General features: G+C 49.2%; 1 protein-coding gene across 1 annotated transcript in view; it reads left to right on the top strand.

Moving 5' to 3' along the window:
• The window catches only part of TBC1D22A (TBC1 domain family member 22A), a 246,708-nt gene that overhangs the window by 168,000 nt on the left and 51,057 nt on the right, over positions 1 to 27,651 (top strand). Inside the window, exon 10 of the mRNA XM_078150521.1 lies at positions 19,229 to 19,335. Coding sequence (XP_078006647.1) covers positions 19,229 to 19,335 — 107 coding nt within the window. The remainder of the gene's footprint in view (positions 1 to 19,228; positions 19,336 to 27,651) is intronic.

The raw sequence follows: 27,651 nt of genomic DNA, 5'->3' as shown, positions 1-27,651 counted from the left end.
AGGAAAGGGGGCTGTTGTATGGTATGCAAGGTGGCAGGCCTGTCCTCAGCTCCTGAGATCCCAGGGCTTTGGGGGAAGAGATAAAGGAGGCCAGGGAGAGAGACATCCCTGTCCTCTGGGGCCAGGCCTTTGTACTCTCCATTCTCTGATAATTCCAAGACAAGCTCAGACCATTTCTGAAAACCTTGACTGTCTTTTCATTGCTAATGGGATGGAAATTCAGTTTGATGGAAGATAGGCCTCCTTCAGCTGGGGCAGAGAGCTGCCTTCCTCTGCCTACCCTGGAGGGAGCTACCTCTTCCTCCCCAGAGTTCTTTGAGCAATAGGCCGACTCAAGAAGCATTTATTCAGTGCTTGCTTTGTGCCCGGCACCGTGTTAAACATTGGGTGTACAATTCAGGTAAAAAGAAGAGAGCCCCTGCCCTGAAGGAATATCTGTTCTGATGGAGGAAGACACCGAGTAGAATGAGGCTGGGGTGGGAGCTGCAGAGTGGAGCTCAGAGGGGAGTGAGAATGACCCACCTGGCCCCTTCTTCAAGATGGAGGCTCTGGGAGGAGCTCATCAATTGGAAGAGGGTGGAGAAGTCTGTGGAGACAGGAGCAGAGCCGGAAAAGGATAGTCCTTAGCTCCTTTTACATGCCGTTCTGTGGTCTAAGCTTATTTGTGACTCTTTGGCTGCTTCTTGACCTTTCCAGCCCTACTCTCGCCCAAGCTTCTTTAGGATGGGAAGGATAATTTATTTTCCACCTGTGCATCTCCAGGAGTGTTCTGTGAAGCCCAGTGGGGCGGGAGGGACCCTGCCTGGAGGGCCACAGGCTTCTTTTGTCAGCCCTAGCTCATCCAGGATTCCTTGGACCGAGGAAATCACCAGCCTGGTCCCCATCCCCATTCCATGCTTTTATGAAAGGTCTGAGATGGATCAAATACTGGAGACAGTGGCATCATCATTCTTCTGTGGGAAGACAGAGAATGGGGAGGTGAGGTGGCCTCTGAGGTTGTAAACCTGGAGACAGCTGGAGGATGGTGGGGCACTTGAAAGAAGTGGGGAAGTCGGGAGAAGGAAGGGTTCTGAGGAAAGACGACATCTGCCATGGCTCTTGGCCTTCGCGTTTGAAGTGTCCCCAAAGTGGGAGGTGGTGACGTGGGGCCAAACCTCAGGGCAGAAAATAACAGAGAGCTGGACGCGGGGGGGAGTCATAGGGTCGAGGGGGCAGGAGGTCACCAAGAGACAGTTTGGAAGGAGAGGAGGGCTCTGAGCAGAGCCTGGGAGCTGTGTCTCTGTTGCTGTGTGAAAGGAGAGGATTGTACCAGGTCACTTTCAAGATTCCTTCTAGCTCCAAGCCCACAAGGCTATGCCGAGTGTGGCGCCCGCTGTGCTTGCTCTAGGAGTGCTGATGAGCCAGTGTGCCATCTGGTGGCGACAGAGGGAGCTGCAGCGTGGGTCATTTCTAGGCTCTTTCTCCAGCCTCCCCTATGTTGATCGTGTCCAGTTTATTCTGTCACTGTTGTGTTGGACATAGTTGTTTGTACGCTGGCTCGCCCATTAGACGGGAGGTCCAGGAAAGCAGGGACTTTCTCCTTCTTTTTATTCGGTGCCAAGCCAAGTGCCTGGCCCTTAGTAGATGCTTAATCAATATTTATTAAATGACTGAGGGCTGTGGGTCAGGCCTCCTGGACTGCTATGAGCAGGGTCCAAGTGAGTCTCCAGGAGTCTTTGTCCTCCTGGAGCTCCCAGGTGGATTGGGGGTTGGGTACGGCAGGTTCACAAAGTGTCTAGTAAAAGGTGATGACTGGTGGAGGCAGAAGAGAGAGCCAGGCCATGGGGGCCTGCCCTTGGCGCTGGGTGATGAGGGCAGTCAGCAAAGCTGAATGGTCGCTTGTGCCTCCGCTGCTGTGAGAGCAGTACCAGGAGGACCTAGGGAGGAAAGAATGGAGAATGGCCCCAGCCAGGTCCCCGAGGACCCAGAATCAAGGAGGAGGATCGAGAAGAGGCCCTTGGATTTAGTAACTAAGAGCTCCTTGGTCACTTTGGAGGGAGCAGCTGCCCCAGGTTTGGAAGAGTGAGAGGAGGAGGTGACCTTCTCAGGGATCTTAGGCACAGAAGACAAGAGAGGTATGAGACACTAGCTGGTGGGAATGGATGGATCAAGCAGGCAGTTGTGAGGCAACTCAGTGGTGCAGGGGATAGAAAGTGGGCCCGGAGTCAGGAAGACCTGGCTTCAAATCCAACCTTGTGACCCTGGCCAAGTCACTTCACTGCTGTCTGCTTCGGTTTCCTTGAGTGAAAAATGGGAATGATAACAGCACCTCCCTCCCAGGGTTGTTGTGAGGCTCAAATGAGACATTATTTACAGAGCGCTTGGGCAGTGTATGAATGCTTCTTCCCCTCCCTGTCTGTGGGCGGTAGGGAAGGGGCCAGTGTGGGTAGGGAAGGACGGAAGGTGAGTGGAAGAGTGGGGAATGATGGAGGGGCAATCTGCTGGAGAAGTGGGGGGTACGTAAAGGAAGAGGGCCACCCCTTCGTCCAAAACCAGAGGAGATAGAAGAGGAGGATGTGGAGAATGGGACAAGATGAAGCTCTGAATGAGTGACCTCAAGTTTTCCAGTGAATTGTAAGACAAAATCCTCAGCAGAGAAGGTGGAGGTAGAGGATATAGTCAGAGGCTCGAGGAGACACAAGGAAGTTTGGGAACACCCATTGTGTTGAGTGGAATAGCACATTGATGGCAGAGGAGTAGAAAGAAACACTGTCTTGTTGAAGAGGGTCCAGTTGAAATTAGGTACATTTTTTGTGGATGCAGTGAGGACTGATTCGTGACTTCTTCTAGCTGTGCCAGGAGCAAAGGAGGCTGATGATGGGAGCCATCCTGGGGTCTTGTTTGATGAGGCATTAGGGCAGGGGAGTGAGAAGAGATGAGAGTGAAGAGTTGAGTCGGTTCACCAAGGGGTCAGGTTGGGGAAAGGAGGCAGATGTGGTCAATGTGTCGGTGATTGACAAATTAAAGGGCACAGGAATGGAGGGCTGAGCGAGGCACCCAAGCTGCTGAGACAGAAGAGGAAGTTTGCTGGCCAGAGAATGGGGCTTGCCTTGGCTAATTTAGAGTCCTGGGGAGATGGGAGAGAGCCTGGGGTAGAGACAGAGGCTGGGGATCTGGTGTCTTGGCCAGATGTCTGGTCATCAGGTCCTCAGGTTCAAGGCTCTGCCACTTGACCACAGAGGGTAGATGTGGCGAAAGGCCCATCTTGGATTTGATGTCAGGTCAGGAGAGCTGACTTCCTTGAGGGGGGTGTTGTCTATTCAGACTTCTCTGAATGCCTGTATCCTTGACGTCTTACCAGAAAATAAGGACACTGCCATGTCTAACTCACATTGTTCCAGGGCTCAAGGTTTATGGGTCTCGGGGTAGAGAGAACAAGGCTTATTATTGACTTTTTTCAGATGAGAAAACTGGGGCTTCGAGGTGAAGACATTAATCCAAAGTTGTATGATCTGATCCACATCCTGTCTTGGCTGCTCAGAGAGCTTACTTGTTCTAACAGTGTGAGAGTTGTAGGCTGACCCAGCTCTGTGTGTTCTCCATCACTGCCAATGAGTCCAGGCCCCTCAGCCCCCTGGAAGCTGGTCAGTGTTCTGCCCAGATGACATCACCCAGAAGTGAGTGCAGGAATCCAGATTGGGGCTGAACAAGGCCTAGGCCATGGGACTTCCCTCCTCCTGTCTGGGAGCCAGGCCCTTCTTGGGGCAGCCCAGTCCCGGGGGTTGTGCTAGGGCCGATTTCACCTCTACTCCTGTGGAAGACGTTGGATTCCATCAATGCAGGCACTCCCTCATTGATCACAGATTGCAGGGCCTTCATGTCTTGTTGAGTTGGTCTGGGCCAAATCACTCATCCCCTCATGGTCTACCTTCTAGTGATGAATCTCTGAGTTTTGTTAGGTTGGCTGGCTGGTCCTTGTTTGGTCCATGTAGAGTCAGCAGCTGGCCCCAGAGCCAGTTTCTGCACACATTAAATAACATACTTTACAGGCATAATTCTTCTTCAGTTTTTCCTTCATATTTTCCACTCAAAGATGAGAGTGAAGAATTGTATGAGCAATGAGTCCTGACCCACCTCACTCTTGGAGTAGCTTGGACCATTTCACCCTCATTTACTAAAGAATAGTGGTTCCCCCAATGTTAAATAGGAGGGGGAGAGAGAGAGAGAGAGAGAGAGAGAGAGAGAGAGAGAGAGAGAGAGAGAGAGAGAGAGAGAGAGAGAGAGGGGGGGAGGAGAGAGAAGGGGAGGGGAGGAACACATCCTTTGTCCTCATTAAATACCATGAGTATTCTCACTTCTGGAAGTGTGGCTCAGTGTAAAAGGACTTTAGGGAAAGCATCCCAGCCAGTCTGCGGGTGGACACTGGAGCATTTGTTGGAACGAGGATGAGGTCATCTCTGGAGGGACTGAAAAGTGACATCGACATTCTGGATGTCATTCCCCTCCAGACTCGTGATCTGGGTCAGAGCCTGTTTGTCCAGGAGAATGGCCGGCCGGTTGCTGAGCTCCAAAGTCTCCACTCTCCTCCTTTTGGGGCTCATCTGTCCAGTCTGCTGCTGCCGCCTGGTCACTTTCATTGCCTTGAGGCTCCCAGCATTGTGTAGGCCCACATTTGGGTTTGTGAATCACATGGGAAGAAGGAGGTGAGCCCAGAGAGACTGATGGAAAGTGGAGGTGTGGGAGCAGAAAGGACCTTGGGATGGAATCTCTCCCTCTGTGGGAGCTTGGGCCATGTTCCTCATGGCTCTGGACATGTTGAGGAGGCTGTATTAAGAGGATCTCGAAGTGCCCTGATCCTGTCCTGGGCCTTCTTGCACTGCCCCATTGCAGACTTGTGGAATCTCAGTGTGGGATGGACTCGGAGGCCAGAGGGGACCTGGGTCTTCCAGCTTTGCCAGCCCAGTGATGCAGCAGCTGATTCTCCTCCCTCCCTCTTCTGTGTCAGAGCTGGGAGGGATCTTAGGGACTGTCCCTCCTTTTCCCCAGAAAGAATTTGGCAGAACTAGGGCTGGAATATTCTTGGACCTTGTCCCTCTAGCCTTCTTCCTCTGAGTCCCCATGACTCTCACCCAGCCCCATGTTGTATGTGTGTAGGTATATAGATATGTCTGTACCCATATATCTGTATAAGCATGGGTCTTACTCACAAAGATGCGCAGGTCACTCCCCACGGGCAAGGATCCTGGCCTTTCTGTATCCTACGAAGTGCCTGGCTCACGACCCATGGCCCATGGCTCATGGCCCATGGCTCATGGCCCATGGCTCTCGGCTCACGGCTCTGGTCAGGGCTCCCTCACTGGGGTCCTCAGGTGCCTGGGGGTGGTTAGGAGCTATTTGCAGAGGCCATGTGGTGATATAGTAGAAGGAGGTGTGGTTTCCAGTCCCAGATCTCTCAGGTTTAAATCATGGCACTCCACACAGCCTCAGTTTCTTCATCTGTAAAATGAGGCCATAAGGACTCACCTTGTGGGGCTCTTATAAGGAATCTGCAGATCTACAAAGAGCATGCTTCTGGCAGACCCGTGAAGAGTGTGCTCACGTCCTGTCATGTGCCCAGGCAGTGCTGAGCACTTCACAGTTATTGTCTTAGGATCCTCACAGCCGTGCTAAGGGGGAGGTGCTGTTGTATTCCCATTTCACATCTGAGAAGACTGAGGCAGACCAGCAGAGTACCTTGCTCAGGGTTGCACAATTAGTGGATATCTGAGCCTGGAGTTGAATTCATTTCTGCCTGACTCCAGGCCCAGCACATTTTCCACTGTGCCGTGTTAAACATCCTACCTCAGTCAATCAGCAAAGAGACACTTAGTGTGCATGGTGTGCGGCTCTGGAGATACAAACACAGAAGCAAGAGTTCTTACTCACAAGAAGATTCCCAGGAGACAGCACAGGCATGTATAAAATGGAGACAAAGTGCTTTAAGTTGGGGGGAATCAGGGAAGGCTTTGTGGAGGAGGTGGTCCTTGAGCTGAGCCTTGGGATTCTTTGAGGTGCAGATGAGAACAGAGTCCCTGCTGGCCATGGGGGGAAAGCCTTGGAGATGGGAGATGAGTGCCACATCTGAGCAATGGCCAGCTTGGCCAGACCAAAGGGGAGTCGTGTGTAACGAGGGCTAGGAGGGGCCTGGTCTCCAGTCCCTCCCCCATGCCGGCCTCCCTCCTCCAACCATGCTCCAGCTCGCGGTGTGTGTGTGGTACCAGCAGGGTGGCCCAGCCTCCAGATTCAGTCGATGTCTTGGGCCCTCGCCTTCCCTGGATGGACACTGTGTTTTCCCGCGGGCCAGCTTAGGCTCCCAGCTTCTCTGTTTCATCATTGGATCCTCTAGAATAGCCAGTCGCCAAAGCCCCTCAGCCTTAGGAGGACTTTTCCTATTCCAACTGTGTCCAGGCAAACGGCCCTAGGCTGCCAGGATGATTTTACTCAGTGTGTTTTGAGATTCTGCTTTTAGCCGATGTTGTTCCCATTTTTCTCAGGCCCTTGTTTTCTAGAGCAGTGCAGACATGTGCAGTGTCGTCATTGGGTCCTCCAGAGATGTCCCGGGGGCTCCTGCGCTGCTGGGCCGACCGAGGGCTTTTGGGTTCGGGCCTAGATGCTGCTGCCGCCGGCCTTCTCCCTCCCCTGCCTCGCTTTGCTCATCTGGTGCTTGGGCTGGGGAGGTTCTTAGGTCTCTCCAAGCACTGATGTCCAGTGACTGGTGACTCCCGACAAGTTAGCTTCGTTTTGTATTCAGATAATGGAACTTAGATGTGATTCATTCATTCTGCTGTTATTATTAATGACAATAACTCTAATGCTTCACTGCTTGCAAAGGGTCTTCCTTACAAGACCTTTGATAGGTAAAGCAAGAATTGTTTCCCTTTTATAGATGAGGTTCTAGGAAGCTAATGGGACGTGCTCGGGATCACACAGCTGGTAAATATTTGCAGCAGTATTTGAGCCCCACGCTGTAAGCACGATGCTGGATCATTAGAGCTGGGAGCTATCTCGTTTAATAATGTCATTTTCCAGATGAGGAGACCAAGGTTGAGGAAGGCTGTGTCTGTCATACAGGGAGTAACAGAAGCAAGATTTGACCCGAGGGCCTCTGACTTCTTTATCCTCTTATCAAGTTTAAGGCAATGACTTTCTTTTAAAAAGGGAGAGAACACTGCCAGCTGGGAGCATCAGAGCAGACTTCCAGGAGGAAGTGGCCTTATATCGCGAGGCTGAGGGGTTTGTATTGGAGACTGGAGGTAGTGGGGAACCACTGAGGGTATTTGAGCAGGAGAGTGGCTTTGAAGTTAGTAAGGAGAGAAACATGGAGACTGATCAGAGAAACAGGGACTGGTTAGAGGCTAATAGAGTAGTGATAGAATTCACAAGGCTCAGACAGGCTTGAATGGGGGAGACTAAAAGTGGGATGGAGCCAGCCACTGCCCCAGGATGTTGGAAGAAAACTGCAGGGTGTGGCAGTAGAGTGCCCTGGTACCTTGATCGCTTCAGATCTTGGCCCTGCCTTCCCTGGGGATGTGCCAGGACCTCATTTTCACCCTCTCTTCTGTAGACTGGAGCTCTGCCTGCAGGAGGGCCCTTGCTGAGGTGTGCAGAGCCCTGGTGGCTGGGGGCTTAGCCTGTCCAGCTCCATCCCCTTTATAGCCTCCTGGCTAGTGGTTACCTGGCCTTGATTAGGCTTAATTGGTCACCTAGGAGTGGGAAGCTGGAGCTGAACATGGAGGTAAAACACGTGAGCTAACTGTCAGGTGCTTATCCAGAGGCTCAGCGATGGGCCTGGCCCCCTTCCTGCCTGCCTCCCTCTGCCCTCACGTATTGCTTGATCTTCCTCCTTTTCAGAAAGTTTCCTTGATGTCTTTGTTTTTATGATGACCAGCCTGGTAGATGACAGGGGCTTCCTGCAAGATCCCTTGTCATAAAGTAAGTCCGGTATGATAGTGACCTTCTCTGAAAGTGTCTGCAGCATTTCACTTTGGTCATTCCCCTCCCTTGCCTGGTATTTAAAAAAAACAACAAAAAAGGAAGTCTGTTTCTCTGGCTCTCGTCTCCTCCCCCACTGGGGGGAAAAAGACAAATCTCTTATTTACAAATGAGTACGGCATGCCTCCTTCCGCAGAGAAGTCTGTCCATCCATCCATCCACGGCTCTGTGGTGGGGCCAGAATCCCAGGCTCCCACGGGGCACTGCTGTGGTGGTTCCGTACTGGCTTCTCCTGTTCCGTTCATTTCATCGTTCCCCAGTTTATGAGAGTCGTTGCAACTGTTTGTTTTAAAAGCAGTGATGTCATCGCGTAAAGCGCTCTGGTTGCGCTGCTTTCTCCCCTCGGCGTCAGGTCGCAGAGGTCGCCAAGGGTCCTTTTAAGTCACCTGTTCCCTCATTTCTTCATCAGAGGAGCTTTCTGTCACACTCAGGCACCATGACGTATGGAGCCGTTCCCCAGGTGAGAGGTGTCCCCTTAGTTTCCTGGTTTCACCTCCACAAAAAGAGCCGCTGTAAACATTTTTCTAAATATTGGACCTTTTCTTCTTTCTTTGATCTCTTTTGGTTGCCAGCCTATCCATAGTTTGGGCCATAGGGCGTGAACTGCATCGTCACCTTCCGTGTGCCATTCCGCATTTCTTTCCAGAATGGTTGTGCCCATCTCCAGGGCCACCAGCAGTGCGTCCCCTGTGCCTGTTTTCCCACGGCCCCTCTGACGTTTTTGGTCACCTTTGCTGCTGAGCTGGGTTTGAGGTGCGACCTCTCAGAGCTGCTTTAATTTGCATTTCGCTAATTAATAGTGATCTGCGGTATTTTTGCATGCTGCTGTACATTGCCTGGGTTTCTTCCCTTGAGAGCTGCCTTTTCATATCCTGAGACTATTTATCAATTGGGAAATGACTCTTTTTTCTTATAAATTTGAATCATTTCCTTATTTGTGTTGGAAATGAGACGTTTATCAGAGAATTCTGCTGAAATAATTTCCCGCTCTCCTTTTCCTTTTAATCATTGTATTTGATTTATTTGTGCAAAACCTTTTAAGTTTTATGTAGTCAGAATTATGAGTTTCATCTTCTGCTGTCCTCTCTGCTGTTGTCTGGCTGTGAGCTGTTCTCCTGTCCGTGGTGCTGAGAGGCCATTTCCCCTATGTCCCTAGTTGTGTCTGTAGGTGTGAAGCAGCAGCTGGTGCTTCAGGTGGTCACATGCCCATTTGGAGCTCCTTGTGGTGTGGAGTGCGAGGTGTCAGGCTACATCTGCTTTCTTCTCTCTCGCACCAATTTCCCAGCCGTTTTTTCAGGTACTGAGTCGTCGTCTCAGCAGCCCGAGTGTGTGTTTACTGATTGCTTGGGCATTAGATGGATTGGAATAGTTACTGCTTTGTAGTACAGTGTGAGGTCTGCTGCTTCTAGGCCCTGTTGGTCCCTGTTTCTTCTTCTTATTTCTCTTGATTTCCTGGATTTTTTTTTCCTCCATGGCAACATTTATTTGGTGCCTACCATGTGCTGGGCGCTGTGTTATTTGTCGTTCAGTCGTTTTCAATAGAGAAATGCAGATTAAAGCAGCTCTGAGAGATCGTACCTCAGACACAGCTCAGCGGCAAAGACGACCAAAAGCATCGGAGGGGCCATGGGAAAACAGGCCTTTGTGGTTTTGGGATTTTCTTGGCAAAGATACTGGAATGGTTTTCTGTTTTCCTTCTACAGCTCATTTTTACAGATGAGGAAACTGAGGCAAACGGTTAAATGATTTGCTCAGGATCTCACAGCTAGTAAGCGTCTTAGGCTGGATTTGAACTCAGGAATATGAATCTTCCTGACTCCAAGCCTAGTGCTCTATCTGCTGTGCCACCTAGCTGCCCATCCCTGGGAGGTAGGTGCTATTGTTATCCCTTCGTTTTACAAACGGAGAAATTGAGGCACTCAGAAGTTGCCCACAGTCACACAGGATGGTAAGTATCTGAGCCTGCATTTGAACTCAGCTCTTCTTGACTCTAGGTCTAGTGCCTCCGTTTTTTCTATTCCATTGATTAATCCCTTGGTACTTTGGTATTTTATCACGTTGGCTCACCCTACCCATGGGCAATTGATATTTTTCCAATTATGTAAGTCTGTTTTTGTTTTTGTAAATAGTTGTTCATAGTTATAGTTATGTAATTTTTGTATCCTAGACCATAGCTGCCTAAGTATTTTACGTGTTCTGTATTAATTTAAAGTGGAATTTCTCCTAGCCTTTCCTCCTGAGTTTTTATTGGCATCATATAGAAATGCTGATGATTTGTGTGCATTTATTTTGTATTCTTCAAGTTTGCCAAAATTATTAATTATTTCATTAATTTAGTTGACTCTTTAAGGTTTTCTAAGTACACAATCATATCATCTGCAAAAATGATTATTTTGTTTCTTCTAATGATTATACTCGCCGTTTCTTACTCTGGTCTTATTGCTAGTCAGCAATTCTAGTCCAGTGTCAAAAAGAAGAGGTGACAGTGGACATCCTTATTCCACTGTGAATTTGGTGGAAAGGATTCTAGGTCATCTCTCCATTACAAATAATGTTTTATTTCAATATGTACAATTTATCATTTTTTGGGAAAGGTACATTTATTCATTCCTATGTTTTCTAGTATTTTTAAAAAGAAATGTTATATTTTACACCTATTGATTTAAAAAAAATCACATGAATTTTGTTGCTTTTCTCAATGCGGTTAATTTTATACTTTTCCAAATATTGAACCTACCCTGAATTCCTGTATATATTTAACTTGGTCATAGTGTGTAATCTTAATGATAGACTCTTTTTGCCTCTTTGCTAATATTTTATTTAAGTATTTTCATCTTTGTTCTTTAGGAAATATTGTTCTGTACTTTTTTTGTTTCAGTTCTCCTTGGTTTATGTGTCAAGATCACATCTGTCATAGAAGGATTTGGTAGGATCTCTTTTATTATTTTTGCCAACAACTTATTTATTATTGGAATTAATATTTGATAAAATTCAGTACAGAGTCTGTCTGGTTCTGAGTTTTCCTACCTTTTGGATGTTTGTATATGACTTGTTCAGTTTCTTCCTGTGATATCAAGTTGTTTAAATTCTGTATTTCTATTAACTTGAGTATTTAAAATATATTAATTTATTTTATTTAAATTATTGGTTTTGTTGGCGTATAGTTGTGCAAAATAGTTTCCAATAATATCCTTTATTTCTTCCTCACTTGTGAATATAATCATCTCTTCCACATCATGGGGTTATGATGCCCCTTGCGATATAGAAAATCTGTGTAAAATCTTTTGACCCTCCCTTTGTACCAGAGAAGTCTGAATGTTTTCTTTTTTCTTTTATGGGGTGTTTACAGTAACTTATTGTAAAATTTGGGTTAAGTGTTTGGTCATAGGCTCTGTGTCATCTGCTGGTCTTCATGTGTCTGTGGCTTTTACAAAACCTCCAAAATTCCCATTTAATTTCTTATGCCTCCCTGTGATATATCAAAATTGTAATGTGGAAAGTGGCAATGTGAAAGGAATAACTGTACTTGTTTTCATTTTTGATACTGGTAATTTGGTTTTTCTTTTTCTTTTTAATAAAATTAGTTAAGTTTATTTTTTTTTTAGTTTCTCTCCCCCCCAATTTTTTACTTTTGTTTATCAACAAATTTTTTTTTGTTTTCAATTTTGTTAATTTTTCCTTCAATTTTCTAGATTACTTTTTTTCACTGTTTGCTTTTTATTTAAAAAAAATTGTTAGTATTTTTAGTTGCATTCCCAACTAATTAAATATATTCTCTGTCTGTCTGTCTGTCTCTCTGTCTCTGTCTCTTTCTTTCTCATGTGTAGAAATGGGACATTTCCCCTAAGGACTGCTTTGTTTGTATCCCCAAAGTTTTTGAACGTGATCTCTTCATTGTCATTATGAAATTATCTGTAGTATCCCAGCAGTTTATTCTTTAATCCAGCAGTGCTTCAGGATTAGGTTATTTAGTTTTCTTTGATTTTTTTCATGGTAGCTAGATGGCACAGTGGAGCTCTGGGTCTGGAGTCAGGAATACCTGAGTTCAGATATGGACTCAGACACTTCCTTGCAGGGTGACCCTGGACAAGTCACTTTACTTCTGCTCCCCTTTCATCTGTAAAAATGGGGATAATAATAGCACTTACCTCTCAGAGTTGCTTTAAGGATCAAATGAGGTAATAATAGTGAGGCACTTAGCACAGCTTCTGCCTCATGGTAAGTGCTATATAAAGAGCAGCTGCTATTAATTTATTTTAAATACTCAGTGGAATTTTAATATATTTTTCTTGCCCTGTGATCAGTAAAGTGTGTGTATAATATTGCTGCTTTTTTTTTTGCATTTGTTTGTGAGGTCTTCAGGGTTCTGAGACATGATCAATCTTTGTAGAAAATTTCCATGTACAGCTGATAAATATGTATGTTCTTTTCTCTCTCCGTTAAATAATCACTAGAGATTGACCATATCTAATTTTTCTAAACTTCAGTTCAGGTCTTTAGCTTACTTCTTGTTTTTTTTTTTTAAATTAAATTTATCTAGGGCTAAGAGGAATAAATTGAGTTCCCCAATTTTTATAATTTTATTGTTTGTTTCTCCTTGTAATTAATTTAGTTTTCTTTTAATTATTTAGAAATTGTGCCATTGGGTGCATATACATTAAATACTGAAGTCAAGTCATCGTCTATATTATTTTCAGCTAAATGTTGTTTCCCTCTTTAACTCTTTCAATGGAGTCTATTTTTGTCGTTTCCCCATTTGCAATCGTGAATGCTACCCCTTTATTTCTTTTCCTTAAATTTATTTGTTTTTGCTGTTACCTCGTCTGAAATCTTAGTTGCTGGCCATGCCTTTTCTATTCAGCTGAGATGTGATAGATTTTGCTCTAACCTTTTGTTTTAACTCTGTGTGAAATGTGATATATTATTGGATTTTGCGTCCTACCCTAGTTGTCTCCTAGAGTCATTAATTTCCATTTGGTGCATTTTAATTTTGGAGAGTTTGTTACTAAGGTTGGGTCTTGTACCTCTTCTCTTAAGATGTTGATCCTTTTAACAGTTCCCTCTTCCCTGGCGCGCCTTTCGTTTATAATGACGTTAATTCTTCAAGGGTGTGCGTGGCCAGGCTCTCCTTCCGCTTTGTTGCTACCTCCTACCACCCCTCCCCCCACCGAGGAGGCAGGGAACGGCACCTGTAGAAGCATGTTTCGATGCTCAGACAAAGCCTTTTGGCGTTGTTCTGCGCTGTCCGTGTCAGTTGACCGCGGCGTGCGTCCCTCTCTGTCGGGAGGTGATGAGCGCGTTTCGTGCTGAGGCTGCTGGAATCCTGCTTGGTCGCTGTGTTGATCGGAGTTCCTGAACCTTTCGGGTACTGTTGTTATTGTGCACATTGTTCTGCTGGTTTTGCGGACTTCGTTTTGCGTCAATTTCCTCGTCTTACCAGATTTCTGTGAAGTTGTCCCGGTCATCGCTGCTCCGGGGGCCGGGGTCTTGTACAGCATCGTGCGCTGGGGCCTGTTGGGTCGTTCCGTGATTGACGGGTGCCTCTGTAGTTTGCCACCACAAGAGAGAACCGCCCTCCGTGTTTTGTGCGTGTGCTTCCTTCCCCTTTTTCTTTGGTCTCTCTGGGTCAGCGGGCCCAGCCAGCAGTGGAATCGTTGGCTCAGAGGATGTGGCTTTTGGGGCGTGGCTCCAAATTGCTTTCTAGAGTGTTGGGCCAGTTCACAGCTCCACCAGTAGTGCAGCTCTTTCCCTGCTTTGCCCATCTGACGGTCTGAGGTGCTATCTATTTGGGTTTTCCTAATTATTAGTGTTTTAGGGCATTTTTTCCGTATGGCTGTTGATAGCTTCACGTCTTTCCTTTGGCAGACGTGAATGACCCCTGGCACTTCAGTGACTCTGGAGGAGAAAGCGAGGCTGATGGCTTTGTGCAGCTCTGCCTCACTTCCATCCAGTTCACACACAAGTGAAGACGTCCCCTGTGATGCCATTGGTCCCCTTCAGAAACACAGGACAGACAGCCACCGTGGGATGTTTCCCCGATGTGAGCATCGGCCTCGGGGGTCGTGCTTTAAGTGGAGTGGTGGGAATTTGATTTATTTACTTGACTAACCCACGTTAACATACACAAGTGACTGTAAGTCAGAGCTGAATGGAAGGTGCAAGAAGGGGGCCAGGCAGTGAACTCCGAGAATTCTGAGGAGAGAAAGAGGTCGCTTTTGTCTCCTGTACAGACGGCAGAGGCTGAGGAAAGAGAAGACCGGGCAGGGAGGGAGGAGACGACAGCTCTGTGGGTCCCTGGAGGACGGGGCTCCCACAGAGGCTTGGCTTGTAATTTTTTGAAGGTTTTAGGCAGGAAGATGCCGTTTATCAGTGTCCTTGGGTGGGTGAATACATCATAAATAATGCAACTGCTGTTTTGGGGGGAAGGTTGCTTCGGGTGGCTACGTCACCTGGCACCGTCACTTAGAAGTCTGCCCTGAGCAGGGCTGTGGACGTGGGGTTCCGCAAGGCAGCCGTGTTTCACCAGATCTTAGACGACGAGAAGAGTAGTGTCAGCTGAGGAGGGGCCTTTGGGATGGAGGCGGTTTGGAGAGGGCCTTGAGTGCCAGAGCCAGGACTTCAGGATCATGGCCTTTGTCTGGGGTTTGATATGATCCTAGGGATGTGTTGGGGAGGAGCCTCTAAATTCTTCTCATGGAAGATGCTCTTCTCCCCAGACGTCCACTCCCGCCCTTGACATCTGCTGTGGGATATTAAGAGGATTGAGGGAGGCTTCTGTCCTGGCCCCCAGCTTCCTTGTCTGAAAGAATGCCTGCAGTATCTCCTCCCAGGTGGGCAGAGGGGGAGGCTCACTGGGGTAATGGATGAGCAGAAAGTGCTCCATAGCCTCCACTGTTCTGGTGTAACGTTCGTCCTGCAGAGCCCCTGATGCGGCTGGGGCCCAATGGGTGACAGGACGCTGGGCTGGGCCTGCTGTGCTCCACTGGAGCCAGACCCATGGCCAGCAGCCGGCACACCCCCATGGTGTCACCCCGTCAGGTCATCTCTGCGGTTCCTGTGACCTCCTGGTAGCGATGTCTGATCCAGAGCTTTGTTCTCCACATTTGCAGTTCATTAGTCTGAGGCAGCATCTAGCTACTTTAAAGGTCTTTGAGAGCACGGAGACGATGAAGAAAACATTTCACATCAGGCCCTTGCTATTGATGTTGTCTGACCTACTTACCGTAAGATGCCGGGATGGATCTTTTCCCCTAATTAATTCCAAGTTGGTAGCAATTGGATTTTTTCTGAAGGCAACTAAGCCTTGCTTTTAGACGGGAAGATGCCCGGCCAGTGTCCTCCGATGGTTGCATAAATATTATTATAAATGATGTAGCCGTTATTTCGATAGGGAAGTTACTTAGGTTGAGTATATTATGAGTCACTCTCACTCAGAGTTCATAAAACTCTTTCTTTAACACAACCCAGAGTTATTCCTCCCGTTTTTCCCATGAAGAAATTGAGGCCCAGAAAAGTGACTGAATTTCTTGAGGGTCCACAGGTAGTGAGTGGTAGAGCTGAGATTGTAGCTCAGGTCACCCTGAGTCCCCGCTTTTTCCATGGCCCCATGTCTCCTCCTTTCCCGTGGACCTGCTGTGAGCACTGATTAGAGAAGCACTACCCTTCCACCATCAGCCAGCATCGTTTTCCAGGACTATTGGCCTGAGTAAGATGGGAATTTTGAGTCCATTGAGTCCAGCCCTCTCATGTTATAGACCTAGAAGCCAGTCCCTGAGAGGGGAAGGGACTTATCCAAGGTCACCCGGGATAAGTGGCAGAAGTGATATTTGTTTCCATACCGATCATTCCCTACCCTGCCTCAGGTGACCTGGCCAACACTAGAAAGACAGAGCTCAGCCTCGGAGATGGATCTTCTTGTCTTACTGTATGTCAAGACCTCTGCTCCCTGGTGGAGAATGGGAAGCGATCTGATCTGTGCCTGGGCACATCCACTGGTGACAGGAACCACCACAATAAATAATGAAACCTTCTCAGCCACTTAACGGATTGGGATGATAGCAAGCCCCCCACCGCAGGCTCCACCTGAACATCTCTTTAAAACCTCCTTCACTGATGGAACCTCTCCACAATGGTACCAAAGTGTCATTTGGGCTTGATAAATTTGAATTCTTAGTGTATCAATGGAAGGCAGAGCCTGAAGACTGGAATTACTGCAGTCATATTGAGGCCCCCAGTGAGCCACTGATGGAAGGGAGTATTTACACTTTAGTCTCTGCCCACCATCTGGGAGAAGGCTGGGTTGAATGTTCTGAGACTTGCTGGCCACCTGGAGTCAAAATGACTGGGGGGAATGCTTCTAAAGTAGTGAACCCATGGCAGCACCAGTCTTCATGGACAGCTCTGTAATCAGAAAATGGACCATCTCAGATTGGCATAGTGTCCTAATGGAAGCCCAGGGCTCATTGCCCTACATAGAAAGGCAAACACCCTCACCAGAAGAGGGTTCTCAGACTACAAGGTCAGTGGTCAAAACCCAACAGAAAATCTTTGTGACTGTGGGGGAATCACTTCACCAAATGGTAGTCATCGTCAAAGCTGACAGCCAGTTCATGTGTTTGAACTTGAGGAATGCGGCTGAAAATGAAGACGCCTAGCTTCCAAGAATGCAATCGAAAGTCCCTCTGTAGAGGACATCTGCAAGTGGCCATGGATAGGTGGACAGAAAAGCCTTCATTGAATTGTGTGGATTTCTTTGTGGAAACTGGGGGTTTTATGATGGCGTTCAGGCCAGGCCAGCCCCGCCTGCCTGCCAAAGTTACAGGAAGGTCATTTTCAGGGAGCCAAGCATAGCGATTGTACAGAGCATGGGCAGTGGGCCACTTGTACCAGAGGCTCCCTTTCTTGGCTCTGGGCCTTTTTTCTGGCTGTCCCCCTTGCATGGAATGCCCTCCCTGCTCCACTTTGCCTCCCAGCTTCCTTGGTTTCTTCAGAGGCTCAGCTAAGACCCTGCCTTCCACAGGAAGCCTCTTCCGACCCCTCTCAGTTCTGGAGCCTTCCCTTCGAGCCTGTCCTCAATCTGTCCTTTCTGTAGCTTGTTCATATGGAGAAGTTGGCATGTTGGCTCCCTCGTTAGACTGGTAGCTCTTTGAGGACAGGGACTGTGGTTTTTGCTTTTCTTCCTATGTCCAGCACTTAGTAAATGCCTGGCACATAGTGGGTACTTAATAAATGCCTTTTGGTTTGACTTGACTTCTTGTGAGTGAGGAAAGTTCTTCGACTTCTTAAAGCTTTAGGGAAATGGGAGTTCTTATTATTTTCTGATGTTATTGCAGACCATACTTGCACTGACTGTCTGCAGAGCTGTCATGAAGGCTCAGTCCTGTGTGAAGTGCTTTGTAACTGGCCCTGCACATCCCACGAAGAGTATCTGTTATTATTGCCTTCATATTCCCATAGCAAATAGTCCTGAATGTGGTGTATTTCACATGGGTAAATTCTCTGCTAGAATTCTAAACCCTTGCGCTTCCTGACCCAACTTTCTCTGATGTAGAATTTTCCAAAGATTTTCTGGGTTGAACTTTTCCGTATTCGGTTTTGCGTTGTCAACCGTTTTTCTCAATGCATTTTCATGACACCGTTAGTGCCACCGTGCAACACAGTGTGTTCAGTTTGTTTCCTGGGAGACCACTGTGTGCAGTGCTGGCAGTGAGCAGTACTGTAAGATGTGCCCGTCCCTCACAGTAGTGGTTTAGTAAACAGTCTCCTTAGCGGTCGCATTACTGTTTGGTCATTTCTAAGTATTCGCACGTTTTGCATGTGGAATGACAGCGGCCCCAGAAAAGTCGATTTTGATAGTTGTTTGCATTTAGATGTAGACATTTGAATTAGGTTTCAACTTCTCAAAGTCTCTAAGTGCATTTTGTTATTAAATTTAGCATGTTTCTAGAAGGAAACAATACAGACTTGGGTTGTACACTCTCTTCTCCCTACTTAGGTTGGCTGTCTCTTTTTGGTTCTCTGTAGCAGAGGTGTTCCTCCCCCCAGTGCCAAGAGTAACCCTTCTCTACCTTCCTGTCCCTGCCTTTCCCTGATCCTCCCAGGCAATGTATTTAGCTGCTTCAGCCTTCCTCTGGGCCTGTGGGGCCACTGTGGCCGCAGAGCTACAAGGGACCGTGGGGATCGTTGAGTCCAGTCTCATGAGAAGTTGTGAGCAAAAGGGCCAGGATTTGAACTCAGCTTGCGTGACTTCAGATCGATAGCCTAACAACAGTAAGAACTCACCTTTCCATTTCTGGCGCTCTCTGTTTTACACAGTGCCCTCTTCCTTCCCAGCCACCTGGGAATCAGGTCTGGCCAATTGTCCTCCCTGGACAGATGGGGACTCATCCTGAGGCACCCGGTCAGCCCCTTCCCTTTGCTCTTGTGTGAGTACGGGCCGAGCCATGAGTAGGCTGTGCTGTTGGGAAAGGACCCTCACTGGAAGACGAGCCTGTTTCTGGTAGAGGTCTTGGCAGAATGCTTTTGTCAGGCTTCGAAGATCACAGATTTCCTCAGTGGGTGTACTCTCCTCCTTGGTGCAGATTGCTTAGATGGTGTTTGCGAGTTGTTAAGGTGGTCAGCCTGGCCCTCTTTCTCCAGCCCTAGCTAGGCTAGCTGGCAGACATGCCATCTTTCAGTTACGGGGTGCCCAGGCTGGTTAGAACTTCTGTCATGGCCCCACTGCCGAGGCTGTTGGACGGAGATGTCAGCAGAGGGCGGCGTGGAGGACTAACTGAATCCGTTCAGCCTGGCTGTCTGTGTTCTGTCTGCCTGAAATGGAGCTTTTTCCCTTCAGTAGCAGAGTTTGCATCTCTCCAGCAGGAATAAATATCCCCAAATAGGCATCTTCATTACTAATGATGTTTTGTTTAATTCTGAAATGCCTGGGAAGGCATCACTGACTGTGGATTAATTATGCTAGTTAATCGGAGAAGGTTTGGAATATTTGTTATCTGCAGTTAATTAGTTATTAAAATGGAGAACCATGAAGTGATGGGGTTGGGGAATACCTTATTCATTTGGAGAGAGTTAAGAGGAATGTCACCTGGGGAACTTTCTGACCAAAGTCCCTGCCAGTGTTCTTCGGTCACTTGTGTTGTTTGGCTTCAGTTTCCCCACCCAGCAATTCCTTGCCTTTTGTTCATTATGGTTTTTCTTTTCCATGTTCTCTCCCACACAGAAGAAGAAGTGGAAAACGTGGATGTTTCCTGCGTGCCGGCAGAGGTGCTGCGGAACATCGAAGCTGACAGCTACTGGTGCCTGAGCAAGCTGCTGGATGGTATTCAGGTAAATGATGCCCAGCCCCTGGGGCAGAGCAGATGAAGAGCTGGGCTTGGGGTGGGGGCTGTGGTTTTTGCTTTTTCTTGTAAGTGGAAGAGACGTTAGCTAGAGTTCTGCCGGGTAAATAAAGCCCTAGGACTTCAGAAATACTAAAAATAGGGACTTTAAAAATCAAGCCTACATTTCTGGTTGAATGTCAGCTGAGCTGGGCTTAATGGTGATGTCATCTTTTAAGGCCTCTGAACGCCAGATGCCCGTGTCTGGCCACCAATCATTATGGCTTCGTTGTGGGAGCTGATGGATTTGTGGCCCCTGAAAGCCAAGTAGGTGACATCCTCCATATATCACAGCCTTGAAATGTGCCCCATTTTCCATCCTTCCTCTCATTTGAGAGGACCTCTTCATGAACATGAAGCCTGGTTACATGCTAACAGCTGCCCACTTGAGGAAGAATGCCCCTAACATTTCCCTCAAACTACTCACCTCCACCAGCTGGTAAGAACCAAGTGACTTATTTTGGTCGTAGGAGGCAGGCTTGTCCCTGCCCGTTCAGAGAGAGACTCCTCTGGGTCTTCACAGACAAGCTTCCAGAGCTGCAAGGCCCTCAGACTCCTGCCAGCTGGGGCAGGGTGGGGAGGAAGCTCTTTACACTTGCTTGGCTGGACCCAGACAGCTGCCACACCCCGTCCCTTGCCAAGCCCAGGCTCCGTGGCTGCTCAGCCTTCACGGCCAAGGTGACTCACACCATAGAGCCCCAGAGGAGGGCTGAAGGAGGCCCAGGCCTCGTGGCTTGGATTGAGTTGTTGAATCTGCTTTGATAAGTAGAGACAAGTCTTCACACCACCAGCGTGATGTTCTCCTGGTGTCGGCAGCAGACGCCTCATTAGGGAATGGAATGGTCCCAAGAAGAGGTTTGAGATCTGGTTCCCTAAATTGCTCTGATCTCTTCTGTGGTTCCCTAACAAACCCCCAGAGATCAGAGTCCTGACCCTAACTCTGCGCCCCTCTAGGGGATCGTGGGTATGTCTGTGCTGCCCACTAAATCTCAGTTTTCATATCTGAAAAGTGGAGAGGTTGGAGTGATGAATCCCCAAAGTGTTTCCTGACTCTCAGGTGCTCAGGTTGTGACATACATTGGGAGACTTGGACAGGATGGGCCTCTCCTCTCCAACCAAGCCCGCTTTGAGAAGCAGGACTGTGTGCGGCGTGAAAAAGGGTGCTCAGAACTGTACCCTCCTCATTGCTTGTTGGAGCTGGGGACCCTTGGCTGTGGGAGCTATCTGGTCCTCAAATGTCTGAAGGGCTCTTGTGAGGAGGAGGGGTCAGACCTGGGGGATGTGGTAGCATGGAGGGGCCAGCTGCTTGGGGTCTGTTGAGGAGAACGTCCTGACGTTGGGAACTGTGTGGTGTGGGATGCACAGGCTGGTGAGGGCCCTGGAGGCCTTCTAGCTTGGCTGGGTGACCACTCACTTGGGATGTTGAGGTTTGATGGGGTGACCAAGCCACAGACTGTGTCGTTCTGTGAAAGTGGGCTGAATAATGCGGTCATTTCTTCTTAGGGTGTGGGAGGGTCCTGAGGGTTTCTTGGGTAGAGGGCACTGAGGAGACCAGTCCCTGCTCCGTTGGGAAGTGTTTTAGAAGCTGTCCCGGGGCAGAGAGGGTCAGAAGCAGGCAGACCTTGCACCCAGCCTTCAGGAGATGAGGATTTCCTTCTCCCTAACTACAGTGGCCTCTAACTCTCACTGTTCCGCTTCTTGGGCCAGCCTTCTGCCTCCCCTTTAGAGGCTGCGTAGTCCAGCTCTCTGTCCCCACTTTTGTCCTGCCTGCTCTGGGCTCCATTCTGTGGTTCAGGCCGTCCCTTGGCATTGCAGTGGGCTCCCCTGCCCCGTCTGCATTCTCTTCTTTTGCAGCCCCTCCCCTCGCTCAGGGCTTCCTTGACTCCCCTGGCCTCTACCTGCTGGGATTTCTCTGCCCTTGGCCTGGGTCTCTCTCCTGCTCCTTCCTCCCTCTCCCTCCAATCACAGTCATGTGTGTACTTATCTTTGGGAGGCGCTCTTCTCTGCATTTACACTGGCAGCGCCCAGCCCACGTGTTGGGCTGAGCGGGATAAAGAGGAAAGAAAGCAAGGGTAGCATGGTGCTGGGTGGTGTCAAGAACAGTCTGTTTTCATGGAAAGGGAGCAACGTGACCCTGGCAGCAGGCATGGGTGCTTCTCTTTCTGGCTCGCCGTGCGGTGCCGAGGCTGGGCAGGGGTCAGACCCCCATGGTTCACCAGCCAGCTCAGTTTCGTGACTACCTGGGCAAGCCTGGCCAGTCACTGACCTGCTTTGGGCCTGGCTTCCTCATGGAAGTGGAGGAGTGCCACCGATGAGCTGGAGGCTGTATGGCAGGAGTTGTGGCCTCAAGGACCACCAGCCACTCAAAGACTTTCAAAGCACGTTCCTACCATCCACAGCTTCTTGAAAAGCAGGTGGAACCTGCTGTGTGTCTCCATTTCCCTGATGAGGAAACTGAGCCCCAGAGACAGGAAGTGACTTTGTGGGGTCCCAGAGCCAGGGCTGACATCTGGGCCCTCTGATCCCCACTCTAGGCCCTTTCCCCGGCAGTACCTCACCTCTAAGAAATAAGGCAGCGAGCGGCCAAACTTGCTTCTTCTGAGACAGTCAGACCTCCAGATTACTCCAGAGCTGGGTCCGTGGCAAGAACCACCTGCCTTTGACGTGAGCCATGCTTAGCGGGTTTGGTGGTGTGGGCTCTGAGGCTTCTGGATGCCATAGGTAACAACCTGCTGATCCCCAGAGCAGGGCTCGTTAAGCTTTTAGAATCGTGCTGCTCATCAGGAAATGTTTTTGAGCATGCAGCCCCGTATGGCGATATATGTGTGTGTGTGTGTGTGTGTGTGTGTGTGTGTGTGTATAACTGCTTATTTCTAAATTATAATCTTGCACACTTAAACTCCCATAATAACAATCATATGTAGTACAGACCACTCTAAATGTAGACATTAAAAAAGGCCACTATACGATGAAATGCTCTTTGCTCTTGGGGAACTACTGAAATGTATTAACTATGAGACTAACACGGTCATACCCATGCTTGAGGAAAATCGTGTGAGCAGTTGTATGATTGGTGGATTGGACAGAGCAGAGACTGGAGGCAGAAAGATTCCCTAGGAGGTGATTACAATCATCTGAGCGGCATGCAGGAGTGCAGAGACAGGGTTGGCTGGGAAAGACATGTGGGGAGAAATGGCAGCATCCCTGGCTGGAGGCGCAGTGAGGAGCACGGATGACATCACAGTTGTGGAGCTGAATGGTTGGGGCATGGCTGTGCCCCAGTGGCAGTTGGGAAGTTTGGGAGGGGAAAGATGAGGTAGCTCACTCATCTGCAGTGGAGAGTGTGGCTCGTCCATGACTGCTTAGCCTGACAGCTTCCTCTGCTGCAGCCAGAACTGAAAGTGCGGAGGATTTTCCTACTCAATGGTCCATCACCACCCTTGAGCTTAGTGCCTCCAAGGGGCACCTGACATAGCCCTCGGAGGATCTGGGCTGGGGAGAGTTCTTACCTCAACTCATGAGGCTACTGTGGGTCCTGGGGAGCCAAGGGCGCAAGATGGCGGCCTCTTGGAGAAGACAGGTGGGCGTGACTGTGTCAGGATGAGCATGTCATTGGATGTGCAAGAGAGCATGGGATGAGCCTTCCTCTTCCCACCCTCTGATTGTGCCTCGCACTAGAAGACGGCTCCAGCTTCCTCTGAAGTCTTCTGTTTTTCTTGTGTCACTTGGGTGATTGTGACTGATAGAGGAAGAGGCTGCTCCTTTAATCCAGACGGAGTTGGCATCTATTTGTAAATAAAATCGGCAGAACAATCCAGTCAATGCTGGCTTCCCATTTTAACCGACAAGTTTGTTCTCTGATGAAATGGTTTATTGGCAGGCCTGCCACAGGGAAGGCATGAGGCCTTGGGGAACCTGGGAAGGCAAAGGGAGCAGCCATCCATTTTGTTGCTCACACTTTAGATTGGGATGAGCCTCTAGTGGTGATGGGAAAAGAGCCTGACTTGGAAGGGAACCCTGGGCTTGGACTCCAGCTCTTCTTTCTTTATCCCATTATGCCTCAGTTTCCTTATCAGTCAATTGAGAATGACAGGACCTGCTGTACTGCTTGTAGACCCTGGGTGCTAGAGATCTATGAAGTCTTGCGGTTAAACAATTAAGGCAATCCTGATGAGATTCGGAGTCACAAATTAACACTGCCCTTGGGATGTTGCTTGCAGTTCCTCAGTTCTCTTAGGAAGAGGTACCCTAGACAATTGCACTCTTGATTTAGGAGAAAATTCACTCTAAAAAATCCATTGAGAGGTCGCTGATGTGGGAACAGCCAGAGCTTGGTTACACAAGTGTTGAATGCTAGCTCTGCCGCTCTGGCTTACTCTGAGGCCTGGAGCACGTAAGCTTGGTTTTCTTGACCTCAGTTTCACTGTCCATAATAAGGGGCTAAAGGCATTCGCCCTGCATGCCTCGTGGTGTTGACGTCTTGACGTTATTTTTACTGTGTGTGTTTTTCCTGAAGGCCCTTTGTAAAGCGAAGCTGTGAAAATAAGGGCAATGGTTTCTTTATTTTTGTCCCTCTTATAACTCTGGAGTTCCAGCTGTTGGAGTGAGCCATTGTTGATGATCTTTTTAAACGTGGGGTGAAGCTAGAGGTCCCGTGGACCAAGAGACATGTTGTGCTGTTTTTCCCAAGAGGCCAGAGGGTGAATTTGTCAAGCTGCAGGCCAGTCTGCTGGACTTTGATTAGCAACCAGGTTCCAGAAGAGGGATTGCTTGTGAGTTTCCCCAAAGACAGATGGGCATCCACATAAAGGCTCTCTGCCTTTCTCAGGAGCTTCAGACCCCTTTTCATCAGGGTGAGTGGACTCACCTTCGTTGCCCTCGATAGTCTTTCGTGCTCACCTGGGCTTAAGCTGGAGAGATGTGGGCAAGATTATGGTCAAGTGAATTTGGAACTGGTGGAAGATCAGCCCTTAAAAGTGGTGATTAACAGATCCGCCATCCTTGAGCGAAGCAGCTGCAGTGCCCAGGGCTCTGTCTTTGATTCTCTTCTTCTGAACATTTCAGTTAATGACGTAGCCACTGGTCCACATGACAAGATCATTGACGTGTTAGATGAGAAGCTCTGGATCAGCTGAAGTCGCAGGACCTTGGACAAAGGGCTGAACCCAGGCCATTGCAGATGAATGGGGATTAGCACAATTCCAAAGGGATTCACGTATGAGTCTGGTGTAGGAGCAGCCTTGTGGATGGTGACGCCCTCCATGTGCCGCTGTTTGTGCATGACGTTGTGCTGATCATATTGAGCCCTGAAGATGACAGAACCTCGAGGAAGGAGACATCTGCAATCACACAGAGGGGTGAGCTCTGTCCACAGAAGACAGACCAAATGGATGATTACAGCCTTCACGCGGATGCTCTGCAGACCATGCCTGTGGTCATTCTGTCTGGGACGGGCTCCGAGTGGAAGGGGAGGAGGCGAGTGGGCAGGCCTGCTCTCAGAGGATTGCGACACCCTTTACTGACAGCAGCAGCAGCAAGCGCTTGGGCTGCGCTTCAGGTCTGTGACAGGCATCGTCCCCCTCAGTCCTCACAACATTGGGAGGCAGGCGTGTCTTTATCCCTGTTTTACAGCTGAAGAGGCTGAGACCGACTGAGGTGATGTGACTTGCCTGAGGTCGCACAGCTGTGGCATGTCTGAGTTTTCAGATTTGAATTCCAGTCTCCTGGACTCCAGGTCCAGTGCCCTGTCCTTGGGACAGAATTACTGACCCAAGCTCCCTGTGAAAGTAAAAGCCCTTTCAATAGCAGTATTTTGTGCATCCTGCTAAATGGCCTGAGTGTGTTCATGTTTGGTGAAGAACTGATGGTGAACCCGGAAGAACGTGGTCAAACCACATCCCCCAGGAGTCACATCATAGGAAGAGAAGATGCCCTGGTCCATGGCAAGAATGAGGGCTGGCAGGCCAAGAGCCAGAGCGCTCTGTGGGCTTCCCTGTGAGAGCGGGAGGAGGTGAGGAAGGCACTGGCATGCTGGGTGGACCCAGCACTTGTGGAGACCTCCTGGCAGGAGGGTGGGAACAAGAGTCCCACGGGCCAGGCAGACGTGGCTGGGCTGCAGGCGGCTTCGTTGGGTGGAGCTTCCAGGGGATCACAGATCCCTTGAAGTAGCAAGGTAAAATCTACCTCGTGCTTTGCTTGTAAAGTGCTGAGCAAGGTCTCTGTCATTGGAGGAGTTCAGGGAGATGCTGGGTGCCATGTGCCCAGATTGGGGTGGAGATGATTCGTGTTCGGGTAGGTATTACATGAAATCCATGGCTTGGGAGCTCCCAGCACGATGTCACCTTGGTGCCTGGCTCACAGCAGGTGCTCATGAATGCCCTTACCAGACCTAAAAATGAGACCCTGTGAGCCTCTGCAGTGGTGAGCTGTGATGCTGGTCAAGCTCTTTGGATTCCCTGTTTGGGACAGAGCCAGCGCGGGCTGACTCTCCACAGAGTCTCACGTGGCCCGTCCTGCGGATGGATGACTGATGTGAGAAGCAGCCCAAGCCTAGAGCTCCTTCTTTCCTCCTGGCTTGGCAGGGGTGGAGGGATTCTATACCTCGGTGAAAGAGGAGGCGTCCTGGGGCTTCTTCCTTGGTTCCATGCTGACGTTATTGCTGGTGTCTCCCTTTTAATTTGAGATCATTTGTTTTCGTTTTCTCTGCTGGTTTTAGTAACTCGGTATCACTCCGGAATCACAAATCCTAATGGGCAAGTTGGTGTAATGTCACTTTTTATACTCGAAAAGAAAAATCAAATAAAGGCCCTGTGACAGGCTTTTCAAAAGCAGAAATTCAGAAACGTGGTGGACTCTCCATCTGTTCTCCAGTATGTAGAGAATTGTTTCCAGGCTGAGAGAAAATAGAAGAGGTGCTGCACTGAGCAGACAGACCTGGAGTGGAACCGTGTGCAAGTGAGGTGCTGCTGCCTTCTCACTCAGAGAGGGGTCGGTCTCGCAGCGAGGAGAAGATGAAGGGCCTGGGGGTCGCTCCGTGCCACATGAAAGGAATGGTCCGTGTTCCAGCTGAAACGGGAGAAGAGAAGTCTTCAGAGAGGGCAGGGGGCATGAAAGATGGATGCGATTTGTTGTGGGGGAAGGTAGAGGGAAGCTGACTTGGCTTCATACAAGAGGCATTCCTAACATTCAGAGCTGGATGGCCTAGGAGGGGTGAGCTCTCTGTCCCTGGAAGTATTCATGCAAAAGAGGGAGTTGGTTTTTTTTTTTTCAGGGATCTTGATTTGACATTGATTGTATCTTGTCCATTCTACCATCATAGATGGTTCTGTGACTGTCCTGTCCCCCGTCCTGCTGCCAAAATCACTGCTCTAAAGCACAGGACCAACTGTAAGACGTCCCCACGGACTCCTTACTGTCCAGGGTAAAACACAGATGCCTAGGTCTTGTACTTCACCATCCCTTGTCTTCCTTCCTCCCTCCCTCGCTTCCTCCCTCCCTCACTTCCTTCCTTCCTTCCTCCCTCCCTTCCCTCCCTTCCTTCCTTCCTTCTTTCCTTACTTCCTTCCTCCCTCCCTCCCTCCCTCCCTTCTTCTCTCCTCCCTCCCTCCCTCCCTCCCTCCCTTCCTTCCTTCCTTCCTTCCCTCACTCCTTCCTTCCTTCCTCTCCCCTTCCCCCCTCCCTCCCTCCCTTCCTCCCTTCTTTCCTTCCTTCTTTCCTTCCTCCCTTCCTCCCTCCTTCTCTCCCTCCCTTCCTTCCTTCCTTCTCTCCCTCCCTCCCTTCCTTCCTTCCTTCTTCTCTCCCTCCCTCCCTCCCTCTTCCTTCCTTCCCTTCCTTCCTTCCTTCCTTCCTTCCTTCCTTCCTTCCTTCCCTCCCTCCTCCCTCCCTTCCTCCCTTCCTTCCTTCCTTCCTTCCTTCCTTCCTTCCTTCCTTCTTCCTTCCTTCCCTTTCCTTCCTTCCTTCCTTCCTTCCTTTCCTTCCTCCCTCCTCCCTTCCCCCTTCCCCCTTCCCCCCTTCCCCCCTTCCCCCTTCCCCCCTCCCCTCCTTCCCCCCTTCCCCCCTTCCTCCCTCCCTCCCTTCCTCCCTTCCTTCCTTCCCTCCCTTCTTCCTTCCCTCCCTTCCTCCCTCCCTCCCTTTCTTCCCCCCTTCCTCGCTTCTTCCCCATGGGGAATCATACTCTTTGACAGGTGCTCTGTCAAAGGAATATAAGTTAAACCTTGCAAGATATCTTGTGGTTTGGGGTCTAGATTTTTTTTCTTCTCTACTTAGG

Source organism: Phascolarctos cinereus, unplaced genomic scaffold, assembly GCF_003287225.1.
Source record: "Phascolarctos cinereus isolate Bilbo 61053 unplaced genomic scaffold, phaCin_HiC Scaffold_1;HRSCAF=81, whole genome shotgun sequence".
Taxonomy (NCBI): domain Eukaryota; kingdom Metazoa; phylum Chordata; class Mammalia; order Diprotodontia; family Phascolarctidae; genus Phascolarctos; species Phascolarctos cinereus.
This window is presented reverse-complemented; position numbering and strand designations above follow the sequence as displayed.